The sequence below is a fragment of the Leptonychotes weddellii genome, chromosome 14 (genome assembly GCF_054177405.1).
Source record: "Leptonychotes weddellii isolate Sample4059 chromosome 14, ASM5417740v2, whole genome shotgun sequence".
NCBI lineage: Eukaryota > Metazoa > Chordata > Mammalia > Carnivora > Phocidae > Leptonychotes > Leptonychotes weddellii.
The window spans coordinates 65,420,594-65,439,084 of NC_138382.1; the positions used below are offsets into that span (position 1 = coordinate 65,420,594).

The 18,491-nt window shown below is 51.0% G+C and overlaps 1 protein-coding gene across 4 annotated transcripts in view; it reads right to left on the bottom strand.

The window, feature by feature from the left end:
- Positions 1-13,606, bottom strand: part of ASTN2 (astrotactin 2) — an 837,042-nt gene extending 823,436 nt beyond the window's left edge. For 2 of the 4 annotated variants that reach the window (XM_081803478.1, XM_081803479.1), the window contains exon 1: positions 13,151-13,606. In XM_081803478.1, the coding sequence (XP_081659604.1) occupies positions 13,151-13,586 (436 nt within the window). In that variant the 5' untranslated portion in view covers positions 13,587-13,606. The remainder of the gene's footprint in view (positions 1-13,150) is intronic. The other 2 variants (XM_081803480.1, XM_081803477.1) reach the window with 1 other exon arrangement.
- Positions 13,607-18,491: the final 4,885 nt, after the last annotated feature.

Sequence of the window (18,491 nt, forward strand, 5' to 3'; positions counted from 1 at the left end):
GGAGCTGTTCACCGACTATCACTCCTACAGTTGTCCATGTTCCTTCATTTGGTCAGAAAATATCCACTCAGCACCTACTGTATGCAGTGTCCTGTGCTACACGGTTCAGGGAGTAAAAGGATGAACAAGGCACGGTCCTAAGAGATGAGCCATGACATAAAGGTTTTTCAAAATGAATGGAACAGAAAACTATGAAGGGAGGGTGGACCAGGGTGCTACTTTGGTCAGGGAAGACTCGGAGGAGGTGATATTTCAGTTTTGAGAGCAAAGGAGAAAATGGAAGATGAACTCAGAGAAGGTGGCAAACTTTTTAGGATTTTCTAGACTCTGAAAAGGAATTAAGATTTGTTTTTAAGAGAAATGAGAAACAATTAAAGGTTTTAAATATCAAAGAGTGACGAGATCTAACTTCCTTTTTTGGGGAAACGATCACTCTGGCTACTGAATATACCAAGGTTGGCAAACGTTTTCTATAAAGGGACAGTTAGTAAATATTTTAAGCATTGTGGGCCAGATACTCACTGTTGCTACAACAGCTCTGCTGTTGTAAAGCAAAAGCAACCAGAGACAATGCATACGCCCGCGGATGAGTGTGGCCGTGTTCCAATAAATCTTTATTTATGGATACTGATGTTTGAATTCCAGGTAATTGTCACATATCACAAAAGGTTATTTTCCTTTGGATTCTTTTCACCTATTTAAATAAATAAATAAACAGGCTCACAGGCTGTACAAAAGTGGGCAGCAAGCTGGGGTTGGCCCATGTGCTGAATGCCATGTAGTATAAAGGATGGGGACAGAGATGCAGCAGGAAGACAAGAGATGGATATCACAGCCCTCGTGAGCAAGGATGGTGGCTAGGATAAAGATTATGGCAGTAGAAGATTACAGGTGAATCATACTGAGAGCCATTTTAGGAGTAAAACCAACAAGGTTGGCTGAAAGAGAGAATGAGGGGCAAGAGAAAGGAAATTTCAGGGATGACTCCTTCGCTTGAGTAATTGGCAGGATGGAAGTCTGATCTCCTGAGATGGGGGAAATGTGGGAAGAGGTTTGGGGAGCTAATCACGCAGTGGTGGTGTGATCCCTGACTGGAGACAGAGAAACACAGGGTCCCTGGAGCTTGCCAGATAAAATACAGGATGCCCAGTTAAATTTGAATTTCTGATCATCAGAGAGTCATCTTAAATACAACTATATCCCAAATACTGCATGGGACATAATTCTACTAAGCAAGTATTCGTTGTCTGAAATTCAAGTTTAACTGGGCATCCTGTATTTTATTTTTTGTTTCTATTTTTATTTACAAAGTATGGCAACCCTAAGAGGGGGGTATGAGCATTTATGGGGGGAAAAATCTCTATCTAAGCCTTGGAGGAGAGAGATTACTCAGAGGAGGTAGTAGCAGAGTTAAGGCTAGGTGTTGGCCGTGAATCAGGGACAGGAAAAGCACTGTACGCAGAGAGAATAGCGTTTCCACTCCAGGGTCAGGTGGGGGGAATGTTCCCAGCACCCTCAGAAATCTGCAAGTTGTCAGTGAGGCTAGACCATCAAGTGCCATGGGGAATGTCAGGAGGTGAGGCTGAAAAGGTATCCAGGGGCCACTGACGCAGGTCCTTGAGGGACATACTAAGGAATTGGTACCATTGTTAAGATATAGATTCCCAGGCCCCTCTGGGTGCCTCAGTGAGGCTAGGAGCAAGAGACTGGGTTCCAAAGTGATTCCAATGAGTAGTTAACTGTAGGGAAAACTGGGCTAAATAATCTAGGAATTTTCCCTCCTACAAATCCCAAGAGCCTAGGAAGCTGCTCCTGGCTCTGAAATCTTGAAAAGAGTAATCCAAGTAATCAGACCAAAGGCCGTGTAGTGTGAGCGTGAAGCCTCCCGTGGCGACTCCTGAGGAGGGAGCTCTGTGCACCTGGAGGGATGTGGAAGGTCCGGAATGTTCGCACAACCACCAGCCCAACTCCCAGTCATTCTGCGTCCGGCACCTGTTTCTCCTTGGGCACTGGCTCTCAGCTCGGTGTGGGTAGACCAGACGTCTCTGTGACTTTCCTTGTCACCCACCCCCTCAGTCCTCCACCCACAGTCCCTACTGAAATGATTCCCCCAAATGCAGCTATTACTGTGACTGGAAATCTCTTCACTGCTGATTCTGCTAATGGAAATGTTCCTTCCCTTTTCGGCTGCTTGCAAAGCCACTCGTGACTTTCCCCGGTGCTTGAGAGCAAGGCTTTGTCAGCCAGCCACCACCAGAAGGGAGAACATTCTGCCCTGACTGCCTCCTCCGACACCCACCTGCCTCAGACTTCGGATCTAAGAGCCTCTCTGTCCAAGCTGTCCTCAGACAACCCTGGAGTTCCTGGCTTCCCCCTGCTTCTGGAGAAGGAGCAGAGATCAATGGTCAATTTCATTCTTTCTTGCCTCACTGGAGGGAGAAGGGCGGACAGGGAGAGGTGTAAACATAGCCTGCTGGAGTGGGAGGGGCAAGGGAAAAGGAGTTTGCATTTGTTATTTATTCATACCTCTACCTCCTTCCAAAAAAGGATTCCAGGTGGCTAAGAGGCATAGAGCAAAAACCCCTCCAGACCCTGTACTCTGGTGCTTGGCACACACCGGCTCCGTGAGGATCAGAGGCTCAGTGTCAGTAGACTGAGCACGATGCTAGGCACTGACAAAAATCTAGTTTATAGAGGGCTCTCCAAAAATAATGATCACAGCAACCCAGAGAAGTGATTATTATCTCGTCTTCACTTTACCGATGAGCAAACAGGCTCCGGGAGGTGACATACAGATGTCACTGCAGTGAAGAAATAGTGCGTCCAGGACTTGATCCGGGGGGACTGGGGGTCTTTAGAGCTGGCACATGTCCCCCCCACCCCCCACCCCCACCCTCCAGCACACTGCCTCCCAATCAGAGGAACTGGGCTGGAGCCTGGATTTTGCTCTGCATTCGCTCTGGGACCTTGGAAAATGTACTTCTCTTTGCTCGGTAAATGAGAGAGTTGAGCTGGATCTCAGAGGTTTTATTTTACTCGGTTCTAATATTCTAGGAAAAGGATACACTATTTGGATTTTTACAGCATTCTAATATATCTAAAGATCACCGATTATTATATATGTCCCATATGTATAGATAATGTCATGTAACTTCCATTCTCAACAAGGGAACATAAAAACTGCACGAGTCTGCTAAGATGCGCTAGGTGGTGGGGCACCTGGGTGGTGGGGCACCTGGGTGGCTCAGGGTTTAACTGTCTGCCTTCAGCTCAGGTCATGATCTCAGGGTCCTGGGATTGAGCCCCACATTGGCTCCCTGCTTAGCAGGGGATCTGCTTCTCCCCCTCCCTCTGCCCCTCTCCCCAGCTCCTGTGCTTTCTCTTGCTCATGCTCTCTCAAATAAATAAATAAAATCTTAAAAAAGAAGAAGAAGAAGAAGAAGTGCTAGGTGGACAAAACTCAACTTGGGGTGGAGAGGAAGAGTGCCAAGGAAGTGCACCTGGTCAAAAGCGGGCTGTGGGTCTGACAACGGATTCCCGGTCAATTTCTGGAAAGAGAAGGTAGAGCTTTCCCATGTGCCTAAAAGGACTAGATAACAGGTTCCCCCAGTATGACACTGTGCCCAGCATAAGGAGGGAATTCCCTAAGCCCTGGGAGAAGAAGAGTGGAAAAGGAAGAAGGGAGAGGAATAAGGAAAGAGGGGAGGAGGAAGGAGAGAAAGGGGGGAGTCATGAAGGCATAGAAGTGTAGGTATTTGCTTGTCGAGTAGTCCAGGGATAATGAGTGGCATCTAGAGAAAATGAGACAAGGCCTGGTGCTCTCTTGGCAAAGTGGCACCGAGCGAAAGGGCCGGGGGAGATGCTGAGTCAGCTCCTGGCAGCGCAAACACAAGGTGCTCAGTCCCTTGGGTCTGTGAGGCTGTCACACCGAAGTTCCAATAAAGAAACGTCTGCAACTTCTTGGTAATGAGAACAGGAAGAGATAAAAAGTAAGAGAGGTTGTCGAAGAGATGAAAACTCAGGAGCACTCCTAGTCCTGTGCAGCCTGGGAGGCGAGAGAGCACAGGGTTTAGAACCAGGCAGACCTGGGTTTGGACCCAGTCCAGCCGCGTAACAGCTGTGTGTCTTGGGCATGTTCCTTAACTTCTCTGAGCCTCAGCGCTCACCTAAAACATGGGGTGAATCTGGTCTTTCAGCACCGTGGAGAGGATGAAATGAGATAGCAGTCATACCAGTGTGACACCTGGGGGCACAGTAAATGTCCAACAGACGTTCTCATGGCCTGCTTCATGCCAGAATGATAACATCTGGAACACCAGGTTCCGCCCCCCCCCCCCCCGGTGGCCCAGCTGCCCTTCCCCAAGGTGGGAGGAAGACACACTTGACCAAGAGTCAGTAGACTGAGATCTGGTTTTTGCTTCATCGCTGCCTTGCTATGTGCCTCGATTTCCCCATCTTTACATAGAAGGGTTTTGTTTTGATAATGCCCTAGATTATTACATTTGGTGATCCCCAAACCATGGCGTATCGTCTTCCCCACAACATTCAACGCCTCTCTGTTTGCCATCATGCAAAGATTCCAATCCCTAATCTGGCTTTCATGATTCTCAAGAGGAGGTCTTTCCTAAACCCAGCACACTTTCCTCCAATCAGACTGACCACATTCCTCATCCTATCGACAGCCCCAGAATAATAGGGAGCTAGGAGAAGGTAGAAGGAATGACTATGGGAGCTCAGAAGAGGGAAAACTCTACGGAACAGATGGTGTTCCAGCTCAGATGTTAAGACGGATGAGTGGAATTCCAGCACCTCTCCAGGTTTGCCCAGTAGGGACTCTCGCTGTAGGCCAAGCCACCATCATCCCTGAACAGACTCCTACAGACCTGCCTGCTTCCATCTTTGCTCCTGTCCAGAGAAGCCTAAGTAAGTCTTTCCAAGCATAAGTTAGATGTTGATACTCTTCTGCTTAAAATCCTGCCTGGCTCTCCACTTCACTCACAGTGAAAGCAAAAACCCCAGCAGCGGTCTGTATGGCCCTGGGTGCCTCCCCACGTCCTCCCCTGTCCTGTCCTGCCTCTCCCTTCTCACTCCACTCTGGATGCACTGGCCCTGGGCATTCCAGATGTGCTCCAGCGTAGTGCTCTGCCTGGAATGCTCTTCTCCTAGATATCTGCTTGGCTAACTCCTTCATTACTTTCAAGTCTTGGTTCTACCCCCTCATTCTCAAGAAGCTCCTCTCGCTCTGCTCTACTTAATATGAAAACCCATCTCATTTCCAAAATTTCCCTTGTATTTAATTTTCTTTTGTTCATAGAATTTATCAAATCCTCACATACTACATAATTTTCTTATTTATCATGTGCATTGTTATTATCCTCTGCTCACCACCCACCCATCCACACACTCACTCACTTCTACAAATGAGCTATCTGAATACAAGAATCTATATCTTTTGTTCTCTGTTATATCCTAAGCACCTGGGACAGTGCTTAGCACACTGTAGGTGCTCACTTAAGGGTCTAGTCATTGTTAGAGTCTTCCTTTATATTGATAGTGGGCGCCAAGGCTCAAGTGGGCAACTCCAGTGGGAGGTCAGGAAAGGCTGCAAAGATAAGGTGACATTTAAATTCAGTCTTGAGGGACACCTGGGTCACTCAGTAGGTTAAGCGGCTGCCTTCTGCTCAGGTCATGATCCCGGGGTCCTAGGATCGAGCCCCGCATCAGGCTTCCTGCTCAGCGGGAAGTCTGCTTCTCCCTCTCCCTCTGCCCCTCCTCACTGCTCATTCTCTCTCCCTTAAATAAATTCTTTAAAAAAAAAAAGAAAAGAAAAAACAAATTCAGCCTTGAAAGGTAAGAAGGAATCTTCCCAGGGGAGTGGTGGAACAAAACTACCAAACCAAAAGGGAGGGTTCTTACGATAGGGCACTCTGGGCAGAGTATGATCTTGGACTTGGACCACAGTAAGAAGCTTGAACTCCATACTAAGAACTGTGAGGAACCAGTGAAGTGCTTTAGGAGAGAACAGCCATGATCAGATTTGGGCTTTTAATGAAATCACTCTGGCTGCAAGTATGGATGGTAGAGTAGACAGGATAAGAGTGGAGGTGAACAGGCCATTGAGTTGACTGCTAAAATTGTAGTTGAGAGAAGCATTGAGGTCTGAGCCTGCCAGGGGCTTTGACAGTGGGGCTGGAGTCATGGTTCCCCTTCAGGTGAAAACCCAGACAGGGCATAGCCTGCAGCAGCCTCGTCAAAGTTGGACTCACCGACGGGGCTGCTTGCGCGTTTTAGCCCGCCAGCAGGGAAGCTACAGAGGTCTCAGTCCTGAGTCTCACGTTGTGTAGTCACCACCCATCCCCCTTCCAACCCAAAGGGAAGTCTTTATGGGGGCTGCCGTCCCGGAGAGCTACAGACAGCAGCAGAGAGCCAGAGAAACTCGAGCGCTAGCAATGGAGAGGAGAGGAGGCCTGGCCAAGCCCGGCTGCCTGCCTCCTTCCAGGGCAGAAAGGCTGCAAGCTCTGCTGGGAGGGAGAGAAACTAGCTCTCTCACTCACGCGCGCTCTCTCTCTCTCTCTCTCTCTCTCTCACTATAGTTAATCTTCTGTTGCCACTAGCTGGTCAGTGAGAGAACTTGGGAAAGCATGAGCTCTGCAAAGAAAGCATCCCCGGAATGCTGCTCCACGTCAAGGTTAAATCCGACTTTCGTTCCTTTCCTGGAAAAGAGCAGGCTTCTTCTGCTCACCCCCAAAGGCAGCTGGAGTAAAAAGCGATGAGGCTTCCTCCCCCAGAACAAAAACCTATCAGCTCCGGTTCTCCGGAGAGATGGGAGCCAACCAGCTGGGTACTTGGGCAGGAGAACAAATTCCGTTTCCCTGGGGATATTTTTCTCCGTAGATTTTCAGTATTTGGGGGGAGGGGTTTGGTTTGTTTTTGTTGCAGGGAGAGGAGAGAGTGGTGCGCTTGATGATGATCAGCCCAGTTTCAGACACTGAGATGTATTTAAACCCAGAGCCAAGTGTTCGAGGTCCAGGGTAATGGGAAGAAGCACAGAGTGGGACCCAGGACCACTGGGTTCAAGTCTGAACTGCTGGTCCTCAAGTAAGTTTCTTCCCCAGTCTGGGCCCCCATGTTCCCATAAAAAATACTGTGTGCTCTGAGATGTTGTGAGGCGGTGAGCCCATCAGCACTGATGGTCATGGTCAAAGTTTTCATGACTTCACCCAAAGAAGTCACTGTCACTCCCCATCCCTCTCTCCCTGAAGCCCACGTGTTCACACCGTCCTAGGGCAGCCAAGGCCAAATTTACAGCAAAGCAAGGAAGTGAGAAGCAGGAGATTTTGCTTGCCAGAGGCCATTTCAAACCTGCCGAACCTGCTGTAAATTAAAATTATAGAACGCTCTTGCAGCCTGAGGGCCCAGTTCAGGAAAACATCAAGCTCTGGGTCACACCCAAGCCTGCAGAGCTGTGCTATCTCAGCTGGTGTCACTGACCCCCAGAAACAGCCAATCTGGCTGGCCTTGACCGAACTTGAGCCTCCGTAACACGGCCGAAAGGAATCCACCTCTCTCCCTGCCCCACTGCCCTCTCAGTAACTTGGTACTTTCTGAGGGCAAACAATGCATCTCTATCTGCCCTGATTCTTAAATATGTATCATCAGGTTTGAGCTGGCAAAAGGCTGGGGATGGGAGTGGAAAGAGGAAGACTCAAATCAGAGACCCCCCTGACTGGGACCCTTATTTACAATATCCCCGAAACCTGGACCATCACAGCAGGATGGGACCCCGAAGTCTAAGTGCCACTCAAATATTTTATTTAGTGATAAGGGACCTGATGCCCAACTGAGAAAATAACATACATATTTTTTAAACCTAGCTTTGTTTGAAGATATCAAATTCTCTCTCTTATCCACCGCACAATCTCTCTTTCTCTCTCTGGCCCATACAGAAAAGAACACTGGGGTTGGTTTTAACGAATATTCTGTAGTCAGAAATCCCTACAGAAGACCCAGATTACTACTATCTGTATCTGGTTGTTGTTTTTCCTCCCTGTTAATCACTGGCATCAACCTTCAGAATCAAGCCAGAAACCAAAAAGGGCAAATAGCCTCACTGTCTCCCAGGGCTTGGGCTCTTTCTCCAAATGCCTGCCAGATAGCTGTGTGGTCTCTGTTGGAAGGCTTCCTCCAACACAAATCCTATAATCATTAGGGGTCAGGATGCTGAGTTCTGGACGGCTCCCTGGGAACCAAACCCCTGTGGGGGCTGAACTCCATCCCCCTAGCATTTGCACCTTTGGAACCAGACAGAAAAAAGCACATTCCTCATTCCCCATTGACATTCGTAGGCAGCTGCTCCCGCCCTTTCTGAACTGTCCTTCGTAGGCTAAACTCCCTGCTTATCGCAACCCTTCTGATTTGGTGCCTGAATCCTCATTCCTTCCGGAGGCTTTTCTCTTTTGGTCTCCATTTTTGTTTGTATTTTAAGGAATCTTTGCAGACCAGATCTACAGATCTACTCATGCAAATGCATTTAGACATACTACTGGATGGGCTATCCTTCTCTATGTGCCCTCCCCCAAATACACAGCACACGCCTTACCTGTGGGATATATATGCCAAGGCAATTTAGAAAGAAAAGACAGGGTGCCAGGGTGGCTCAGTAGTTAAGCATTTGCCTTTGGCTCAGGTCATAATCCCAGGGTCCTGGGATCCAGCCCCGCATCGGGCTCACTGCTCCATGGGGAGCCTGCTTTTCCCTCTCCCACTCCGCTCTGCTTATGTTCCCTCTCTCGCTGTGTCTCTCTCTGTCAAATAAATAAATAAAATCTTTTTTTAAAAAAAAGAAAGAAATGTTGACAATAAGTGCTTACTCCATTTTATCTCTTTTTTTCCCCCTTTTGCTGAATCAAGGCTGGTGGTAAACAGTCCAGCCCGGCCATTGTCAAGCGCAGGAAGAAGGATGCCATTTCCCTACCTGTGGGCATGAAAGCTAAATCCACAAGCAGACTCCATGGCTGCCTGGGGGCAAATGAGGACTGAGTGATGTGCAGGTTCACCTCTGAAGCCCTGTACCAGCAGTTGCTCCTGCACAAATTCTTTCTTTTCAATCAGTCCTTCCCAACACCCTGTGTTACCAGCAAAAGGAAGGAGACAGTAAGAAGCGAGAGGAGCTAGTCAGAGTAAGAGAGTGCATCAGGGCACTTCAAGTTCATAGAATCTCTACACCGAAGGATTATTTTAGGGCTTCTCTACCCACTCACATTACAGCACAAAGAACTGAAGCTCTGGGGATAAATGACTTGTTCAAGGTCACAGTGGGCCACAGCTGAGATTCCCAGATCCTAACCAACACGAAATTCCCAAACTGCATTGGAGCCTCTAACCTCTCCGCCACCCATCCTAAGGCATCACTCAATTTTTTTTTCCCTTTTTGGAAGTTTCCCCAGCCTTCTCTGAATCTACAGAGATGTGTCCCCTCCCTGATGTGACAGAATGTGTAATCTCCATCACTCATTGGCACCATGACATAGAATGCCCCCTGACATCCCATGAGTCATGAACTTTGAGCTGGCAGGGTCATCGAAGGTCATGCCTTACTTTCAGACTCTCGTATTTTAGCACCCGAGTGTAGCTGAAGTTCCTTTGAGAAATGTTCTCCTCATGTTGATGATTGGTGTATTTCTCTCCAGGACCCCGCCCCATGCCCTACCTAAATGTAACCATATGTATGCCAGAGCTTATTTGCCAATATGCAACTACCAAGAACGTAGCTATCTGGTAGAACGAGATTCCAGCGCCAGGTCTGCCATTTCCCCACCGTGTGACCTTGAACTAGGCACCTGGCCTCTCCAAAAATGATTCCTTAATTTGTAAAATGGGAAGAACAGAAATGCCCACTTCATATAGTTTATGTGAATTAATAATAAAACACAAGAGTAAACCTCTTAGCACCTCATTAAAGATTCAGTAACTATTTGCTATCCCTTGATCACTTTAAAGGAAATTCACTTTGTCAGTGCCATTGACTTATGATCAGAATCTAAAAAGAGGCCCAGACACCGAAACTTGGGGGAAATTTCAGCTCTGGTGTAAACTTCCATCTACATAAAGCAGGCTGGAACATGATGGGAGAGGAGAAATATGAGCAGGCATTATCAATAATAGAGCCAATAACTCAAACAAGAGAGGCAGAATGGAGGGAGATAGGGCCAGGTATGCAGGTAGGTGACTTTGGTGAATGCGGATGGTAGGCAACGCATGCAAAATAACCTTGAGGTCCCCCAACTAGACAGACAGTAAAACGGGAATTCTATCTTTTATGTGTTTGTTCACCCCCCCGCCCCCACCCTTTACTGCCACGGACATTTTCAAACTACCAACTCTGGGTCCACAACCCAAAGCATGGCCCGAGGGCTTTGGCAGACACTATCACCCCCTAGTGGTGGCTCCACACACCACATTATTGGCAGGATTTGGCATTTACGGACTGCATAGGCAACTGCGGAGCGTGCCATCTCCAAATCCCTTGAACTGGCCAGGAAGTAGTGAAAGACTCGCTCAACACACCGGAGACAAACACTAGGCAAGGCTGTTTCAAAGGTCTGGGGATAAAATGATGAGATGCAGCTACCCTGGGACCTTGGGAAAGATAAAGCCATAAATGACTCATAGTACCCACCCACCCCCACCCCCCAACACACACACCAGCCCTCCTTTGCAGCCAGCCTGGCCCTCCCAGAGCTCATTGTGCACTCCATGTTTACGTGCAAACAGTGGAAGACCAACACAAATAAAAAACCCACGTCTCCCTACACAGCTCCTGCTATACTCGGCCATCTGGTGACTACCTCGCTAGCCAAATCCCTGGAGGGAGCGCCTTGAGCTGCCAGTCCAGGGCGCTGGGGGGAGAAGAAGGAGGCGGGACACAATTCCCTACACGCTTCCAAAGGGCTCAGAGCTGCCAAGGGGGACAGCAACCCCCCACTCCTCAGCAGGCAGTCCCCAGCCGCCAGGCTCAGCTGCTGTGCGTCAGAGAAGGCGGAAGGCTCCAAGTGGCGGGCGCCAGGGGACTCTCCAGCCGAAGCTGGAGCCCCGGGGGATTGAAGACTTCCAGCTCCTCACGCAGCTCCCCACTCAGCTTGCCCCAGCTCCCAGGCACCCACTCCCTCTTGAAAGCCAAAGTTTAAAAAGGCAGAGATTGCCAGCTTCCGGCGACTCCTATAGCTAACTGGACCCGGCCCTCCACATCCTCGGGGAATTGGAATGCTCTGGGGGTCCTAGCTCCCAAGTCCTGCCATACCCAAGAATGTCCCCCTTTACGCCCTTATTTGAACAGCCGTTTAGGAAGATTCCCACTCCTGACCTCTCAGGACACCCCGGAGTAGAGAGATCACGCGGGTGGAAGAGGAAGGGTGGAACTGGAAGTGGTGTCTAAGGGAACCTTTCGTGGCTCCGGAAGGACCCTTCCCTGCAAGGAGGCGGTAGGAGTTAGCCCTGAGCCCAAGGTTAGCCTTTCGCCCTAAGGAACCCCATCTCCACCCTCATCCCCTTCCTTGGAAATGGGCAGGCCCACAGGTGCACGTGGGAAGAGCTAGTGGTGTGTGTGTGCATGTGTGTGCCCGTGCGTGCGTGCTTGAGAGAGAGTGTGTGTCGCACGCTAGACGCGCCGCCGCGGGAAGTCCCCAGGGAACCTGCGAGGCGCTCTCCCACCGCGCCTCCCGGAAAGCTCAGCTAGCTCAGGTTACAGCCAGCTGGGGAGAGCCCCGGGGCCAGAAGCTGCGACCACAAGTGGGCCTGGCACTCCCTCAAATGTCCGGAGGCGGCCAGCGTGAAAGGGAAGGGGGGGGCGAGGGTCACAAAAATACATTTAAAAATAGTATGGTTCCCCGGAGAGTGGCTTCTAGTCTATTGATTAGTCTTTGGGGCTTCTCAGGCAAGCAAAGAGTTAACCTCGGAGGTTCAAGCCGGGATCCCGAAGGCGCCTCACCCACGAGATGCCGGAGCCGAGCCGGATCCCGAGAAGGCACGGATCCCGGGAAGAAGAGCTCGGGAGTCTCCGGGCGAGCCCCCGGCGCCTTCCAGGCGCTGTTGTTGGCCAGACTCCGACAACCAATCGCGCCCCGCGCCCCCAAAAGGGGAGGGGAGCGAGCGATCCGCGAGCGCGGGAGAGCTAAGGGGGAACATTTTTGTAAACGCTCTCCGAGATAATTAAGCTATCAATTACCGGGGTGGGAAATCAGCCGCGCTTCCCACAGCTCCTCGCAAGGGCCGACTCCTCCGGGATTGGCTCTGGGAACCAGCAGGCAGCAAGCTGCTGGCGAACTTTCCGATTAACTTTTCCATTTGAGCCCCCACCCCACCCCCACCCTTTCCCTCTTCGCTTCCGTGTTCTCGCCTTTAAGTTATTATTATTAGCCCAGTGAGTGAGCAGCGAGGACAAACATGTTCTCCCCTGGGAGGGGGCTAGAAATGCGACTGCGACGAGGAGGGTGGGGGAGAGAAGCAGAGAATCTGGAAGTGGAGACCTCGGGCTCAGAAGCCCACTCCTCAGAAATCACTCAATCCTCCCCAGCCCCATTTCACAGATGGCCAAAACTGAGGCCCAGAGAGGGGAAGCGACTTGGCCAAGGTCACGCAACCCACACGGAGACCGAGTTTATGAGGGTTGGGTGATGCCACACGGAGCTTCTCCACTCCGAATCTCCAGGAAATCTATGGCGAAGAGTGGACCCTCCAAGTCCGAGGTGAGAGTGAGGGGGCGGTAACCGCGGGCGGCCAGTGACCGTGCCCCGAGCAGCCGCGGGCGGCTGGACCACCCGGGTCCCCAGCTCGAGCACACTCAGCCATCTGGGTTTTCCGGCGTCGGGGATGGATCACCGCAGAGCTCAACGCCTGGTCTGAGACACTGGGGGCCAGGTCCCCACTGCGGGAGTGTTGGCACGCCCCCGAGCTCCCGCCAAGCACTCTTGGGGACCTCCTGCCCATACTGCTTTCCAACCACCTGTACGCCCTCCGGGCCCCTCGGCTGCCCTCTCCCAACCTCGCTCGGGGCAGCCCGGGGCGGGGATCCCCAGGGCACCCCCACCCGTCCGGTTTCACTTAGGGGCTCCCGGCTCCTTGGGATCCCGCGTGTGCCGGCGCCCAGCCTTACCCAGGGTGAAGAAGGGCAGCTCGGTGTTGTCCAGGTCGTCTTGCACCGCGATGCGCCCCGGCAGCTCGTTACGCACAAAGAGCAGGAGGCGCGACTCGGCGGCGGTGCCCGCGGAGCCCGCGGAGCCCGAGGACGCGGCGGCGGCTCCGGCCCCGGTCCCAGTCCCAGTCCCGGCCCCGGCGCGGGCGCCGCTCCAGCCGATGTCGCTCTCCCGCAGGGCGGGCAGCGTGGACACCGTGACGGTCTTGAGCCGGCATGGGCTGTCGGGCTCCCGTGAGGCGGCGGCGGTGGCGCCGGCCAGCAGCGGCCGCGGCGGCAGCAGGAACAGGAACAGCAGCAGCAGCGGCGGCGGCGGCGCCGGGTGGAAGCCGAGCCTCCGCCGCCCCCGGAGCCCCGAGCTGGGCCCGGGGCTGCGCCGGGCGCCGGCGGCGGCCATGGCGGGAGGGGCTGCGGTGCTGCGAGCGGCGGCGGCGGCGGCGGTGAAGGAGGAGGAAGAGGAAGCGGCGGCGGCGGCGGACGCCGGAGCTAACCAGGACGCCGGAGCTAAGGAGCCGTGGGAGCCGCTCGCCAGCAGCCCCCAGCTCCCGGCTCCGCCTCCCGATCGGCCCTGGACCGCCCCCCCGCACCGCCTCCCCGGGCCCCGCCGCCCGTCCCCCTCCCTGGCTTCCCCCCCGCAGACCCCGGGCGTTCCGGAGGCTCCGCCCGGCCTCGTGCAAATCCCAGTCGCCCCCTCTCCTTTCCCAGGATCCCCCAATGCCACCCTCACCACACCACCCTCTCCAAATTCGCGAGACTTAAGGACCCCTCGCGCCTCCTCTAATTCCTCCAGGCTCAACCCAGCTCGCCCAGCTTCACCCCACCCCTGGCTCAGCCCTCCTCGGGCTGCACCTGGGGGCGCGCCTTCGCCCTGCCGGGCTCCAAGCCCCGCCCTCCTGGGGGTAGGGGGCGCCTCTTGATGGCCAAGACTTAACTTTGTCTCCCTCCCCACAAGCTCAATAGCAAGTCCTGTACCCTTTTCTCGTCCCTGAAATAATTCCTTAGGATCTCAGAGCCCCCTCCTCACCCACTTGCCCACAGCTCACGTATTCAATCCCCCGACACCAGGATCCCACCTCTCTCCCCCACCCAGGCCTCCGCGGTTGCATTAAATGCTTACAGACTGAGGGGTGTCACACTCCACGCTCTAGCCCCCAAATTGACTCTGGCCAGGAAGCTCTGGCCCCCTAGCTGCCGCCCTGCAAGCCCGCCCACTCTTGCGCTTGTATTTTGGATCCCAACTCCGAGCTTGGAGCAGCTCTACTTGGCTGCTTCTGTTCTCTGTGTGAAATTCCTGAAAAGGGTGCGAGGTAGAGACCTACTACTCTGTCTGCTTCTGGCTCCCACGGGCTCCTACACCCTCTGCCCCATTCAGAGGAGGGGGTCTGTTCACCAATTCTTTACCCCAGTCCTTCTAGATTCAAGTTGGTCTGTGAACCTAGGCCCTCAGACAACAATGGCAGCCTTTGGCCTTGGGCTGATTCTGTCTGACCCACCTACCTGGATCCTCCAGGGAGCCATCCCCTCTGCGGGGATCCGGTACTCAAGCAGCCCCCTTCCCCACCCCCCTCACCTTTCTTGTCTCTCCTCGCTGTTTTTTCTTTCATCTCTCCACTCATTTCATTCCTCTTCATCCTGACTTTAATCTTACAAATGCTTCCTCCCTATAATTTGTGAGACATTCCCCATTCTCTGTATTCCTTGCCCATCTGCACTTTTTTGTGGGGTCTCTGGGCACTAACTTCTCTCTTCTTAGTTCTTCCCTCTTCTGCCTCTTTTCTCCTTTCTGTCTTTAACCCTTCACACGAATTGCCTTTTTCCCTCTCCCATCACATTTTAGTTACTGTTTTATGACTTTGAATAAAGGCAGAAGACTGAAAAGAAGGAAAAATCAAACCCTATGTTGTGACCTTGGACTTAATACTGCTTATGAAGCATTCTCCTAGTGCTAGGCAAGTACCTATGTTAGCTATTATACATAACCATAATCCAGTGAGATGGGTATTATGATTCCCATTTTTCAGATGAAGAAACTGAGATCAGGAGGTCCGGGAGGTAAAGGGACGTCCCAAGGTCATATAGCTGGTGAGCAAAAGAGCTGAGATCTGAACTCCAGGTTCCAAAGCCTTGGCTGTTTCTATTAAATCACCCTGTCCTCAGTGACCTTGGAAAAACCCACCTATGGGAGATGTGAAAGGCACATCTGCATGAGTGCATTTGGGTCTGTTTCAGCTCTGAGGTTTGTAAGGTGTGCTTCTCCTGTCTCAGTTTACTAATCTGTGAACCCAAAGAGAGGGGGAGAGGTGGAATCTGGCCTTTCAAGTCCTCTGATTCTAAATCGTCTCTTGCCTCTCTGGTGCCTGCTCCAGTTCATTTACTCCTCCAAAATATGTCGTCCTGCCTCCCTCAGTCTCTCCTTTGTACCCTTACAATCCGCCACTATCCTCTGCAATGGGGCTTTCTGATTCTCTATGCCCCTTTCTTCAAATATGCTGACATAGTCCATTTATAGAAGTGCACACCAGGAAAAAAGGGCTCCCTTATGTAAGGCAGAGTCTGTGCAAGTCCTTCATGGACCTCTGGTACAAAGGCCCGTCGAATGCGACCAACACTTTCATTCATTCATTCACCACCAAATATCCAGGGCTCCTACCAGGCACTATATGGGGATGCAGAAATGGATAAACACAGCTCCTGCCCTTGGAGAGTTTATAATGATGGGGGCATGGGGTGTGGGGATGAGATGAGCACAGAAATATCTCAGATACCAGGCAGGCAGGCAGGCAGACGTGTTTTTTTAATGAGGTGTTTTGACACTTATGCTTGGAGAAATCAAAGAAAGCTTCCCAGAGGAGGTGGCCTCGGAGTTGAACCATGAAGGACTAGAAGCTTGGGGGTAGACATTCCCGGTTAAAGCTGGCATTTGGCATTCTTTGCAACTGTTTGGTATCTGAACGAATCCCTTCCCTACGTCAGAGGGTGCTTCACTCTCTGAGGCACAGCCCACCTCCCACGAAGAGGCTAAAATTTCCAGGTACCTTCTCAGCTTCCACCACAGCTAGGACTTGGGCACGTGACTCAGAATTCACCAATCAGATTCAGCCACCCCAGAGGCTGGAAGGAATCAGGCAGAATCCCCCTGGGGACCAAAGTGGCACTACTTGGGGCAGTTACATCCAGATTTTATTGCCAGAGGAAATGGGTTTTAACGGCACTGTCTTGGAGCACAGTGGTGGCACTGGGTCAAGAATGAATCGCCCTGTTTATGCCTACAGCAACGGGAACAGTAGTGTCTGTGCTGCGATTTGGAGTGGCGCTCTTGACTTCACGGACTCTGCCCGGATCCCGTGCCCTCGTGGAGATTCTAAGTAATCTAGTATCACTTTACTGAATTCTGTTTCTGCTTAAATTATCCAGAATCGGTATCAGTTGCTTGCAACTAAGACACCTGCCTGAGAACACAGAAACTGGAAACAAATGGAGGGCAGCGAGGGCAGAGCTGATGAAGGGAAAAGGGGGCAGTTCAGTGAGGGGCAGAGGGAGTAATTGAAGACAAGACCAAAAAGGCAGTCAAGGGATTTGCTGTTCATTTTGGAGAGGACCAACTTTAGCTAGTAGGTAGTGTAGAATCTGGCACGGCCACAGGAAAAGAACGCCTATATCTGAACACATACTCTGCAACTTCAAAACTTTATGTGGTCTCTCAGTGCGTGATGATAACAATCCCTGCCTTCCGGTGGTTGTGGGGCTTCAGAAGTCATTATGCCAAGTGCTTAGCATTCTAGGTGCTCAATAAATTATAACTGCTTCTTCGATGTGTCATCCCAACAACATCTGGAGTTAAGTCTTGTTATCCCCATTTAATAGATGTGGAGTTTGAGGCTCAGGGAAGCTAAGACACTTGATTTTGATACTTATCAGGGGTAAAACACAAGTCGGTTTGACTCTCAATCCCTGACCCCCTGCACAGGACAAGGCTTCCTCACCTCTTCCAAGTAGTGTGACTTCTCGGTTCATACTCCACAATGTCCTATCTCGTGGTAATGGCACCACCCTTGTCCCCCTCAGCTTCTCTCTCGCCTTCTCCTCTCCCCTTCCCTCACTCCCATTTCATTATTGATGTAACTTACTGTGCTATAGGGTGCCCTTGTGTCCCCATCTCTGACTCCACTGGTCTCAAATTTCTTTTCATTCTCCTTCCCTGTCCTCTCAGCCAATCCTTCTTTTTTCTTCATCTTTCAGAGTTTGCCTCTCTGAGTTCTGTCGTTTTGTAACATTTTTTTCTTTACTCCCCCTACCCTATATTCTGTTTCTTTTTTTTTTTTAATTTCCACCTATCCATACCATGTGACTGAGGCAGCTTAGTGTAGTTGGAAAAGCAGGGACTGGGGAGGCATACAGGCTTTGGTTTGGATAACATCTTTGCTATTTATCTACTGGATCAAGTCAGTTAATAATTGCCCCTATGAGACCTTTCATTTTCTCATTTGTGAAATGGGGAAAGTAGTACCTACTTCTCAGGATCACGATGGGAATGAAATGAGATCACATGTCTGAAAATGTCTAGTTTATATTAGGTTCTCATTAATGTTCTAAGTAAATCTAAACATCTTATGGCATCTCCCTCACTCTTCTCCTCTTCAGCCCTGTCTAACAAGCTCCTCATGACCGCCACTCTGTTCTGGCCATAGGTATCTCTTTTCTATTCCCAGAATGTTCCAAGCTCTTGTTGTCCCAGTGTTTTCACACAGGCTCTTTCCTTCTGCCTGGAGAGATCTCCCTCGAGACTTTACCTTGTTACATTTTACTTACCTGTGTCAGCTAATAAAACAATTTCCCTAAAACGACTAACCACCCAGTCTAAGCTAACCTGAGCACTAACATAGGGTAGAGACGCAAAGCAAGTACATTGTCAGTGAATGAGCACATACTTATTGGCTTTTTACTCTAAGACAGGTATTGTACTAGGCACTAGTCGTAATTCTGCAGTGAAGAAAACTGCATCCTTCCGGTTTTCTACTATGAGTGCATTATCCTCCCTCTATCCATGTGTCTGTCCCCCCCTCCCTCCTTTCCTTCCTTCCCTCTTTCCCAGCTTCCCATGATTCAAGTAAATTTTCTTAAGTAGGCTCCATGCCAGTGTGGAACCCAATGCCAGGCTTCAACTCAAGACCGAGAGATGGAGACCTCAGCTGAGATCGAGACTCTGACGCTTAATGGATTGAGCCACCCAGGTGCCCCATCAAGTACGTTTTTTTAAGTCTTTCTTCTTTAAGCCTCGAGATGACCTCTCGAACATAAACTC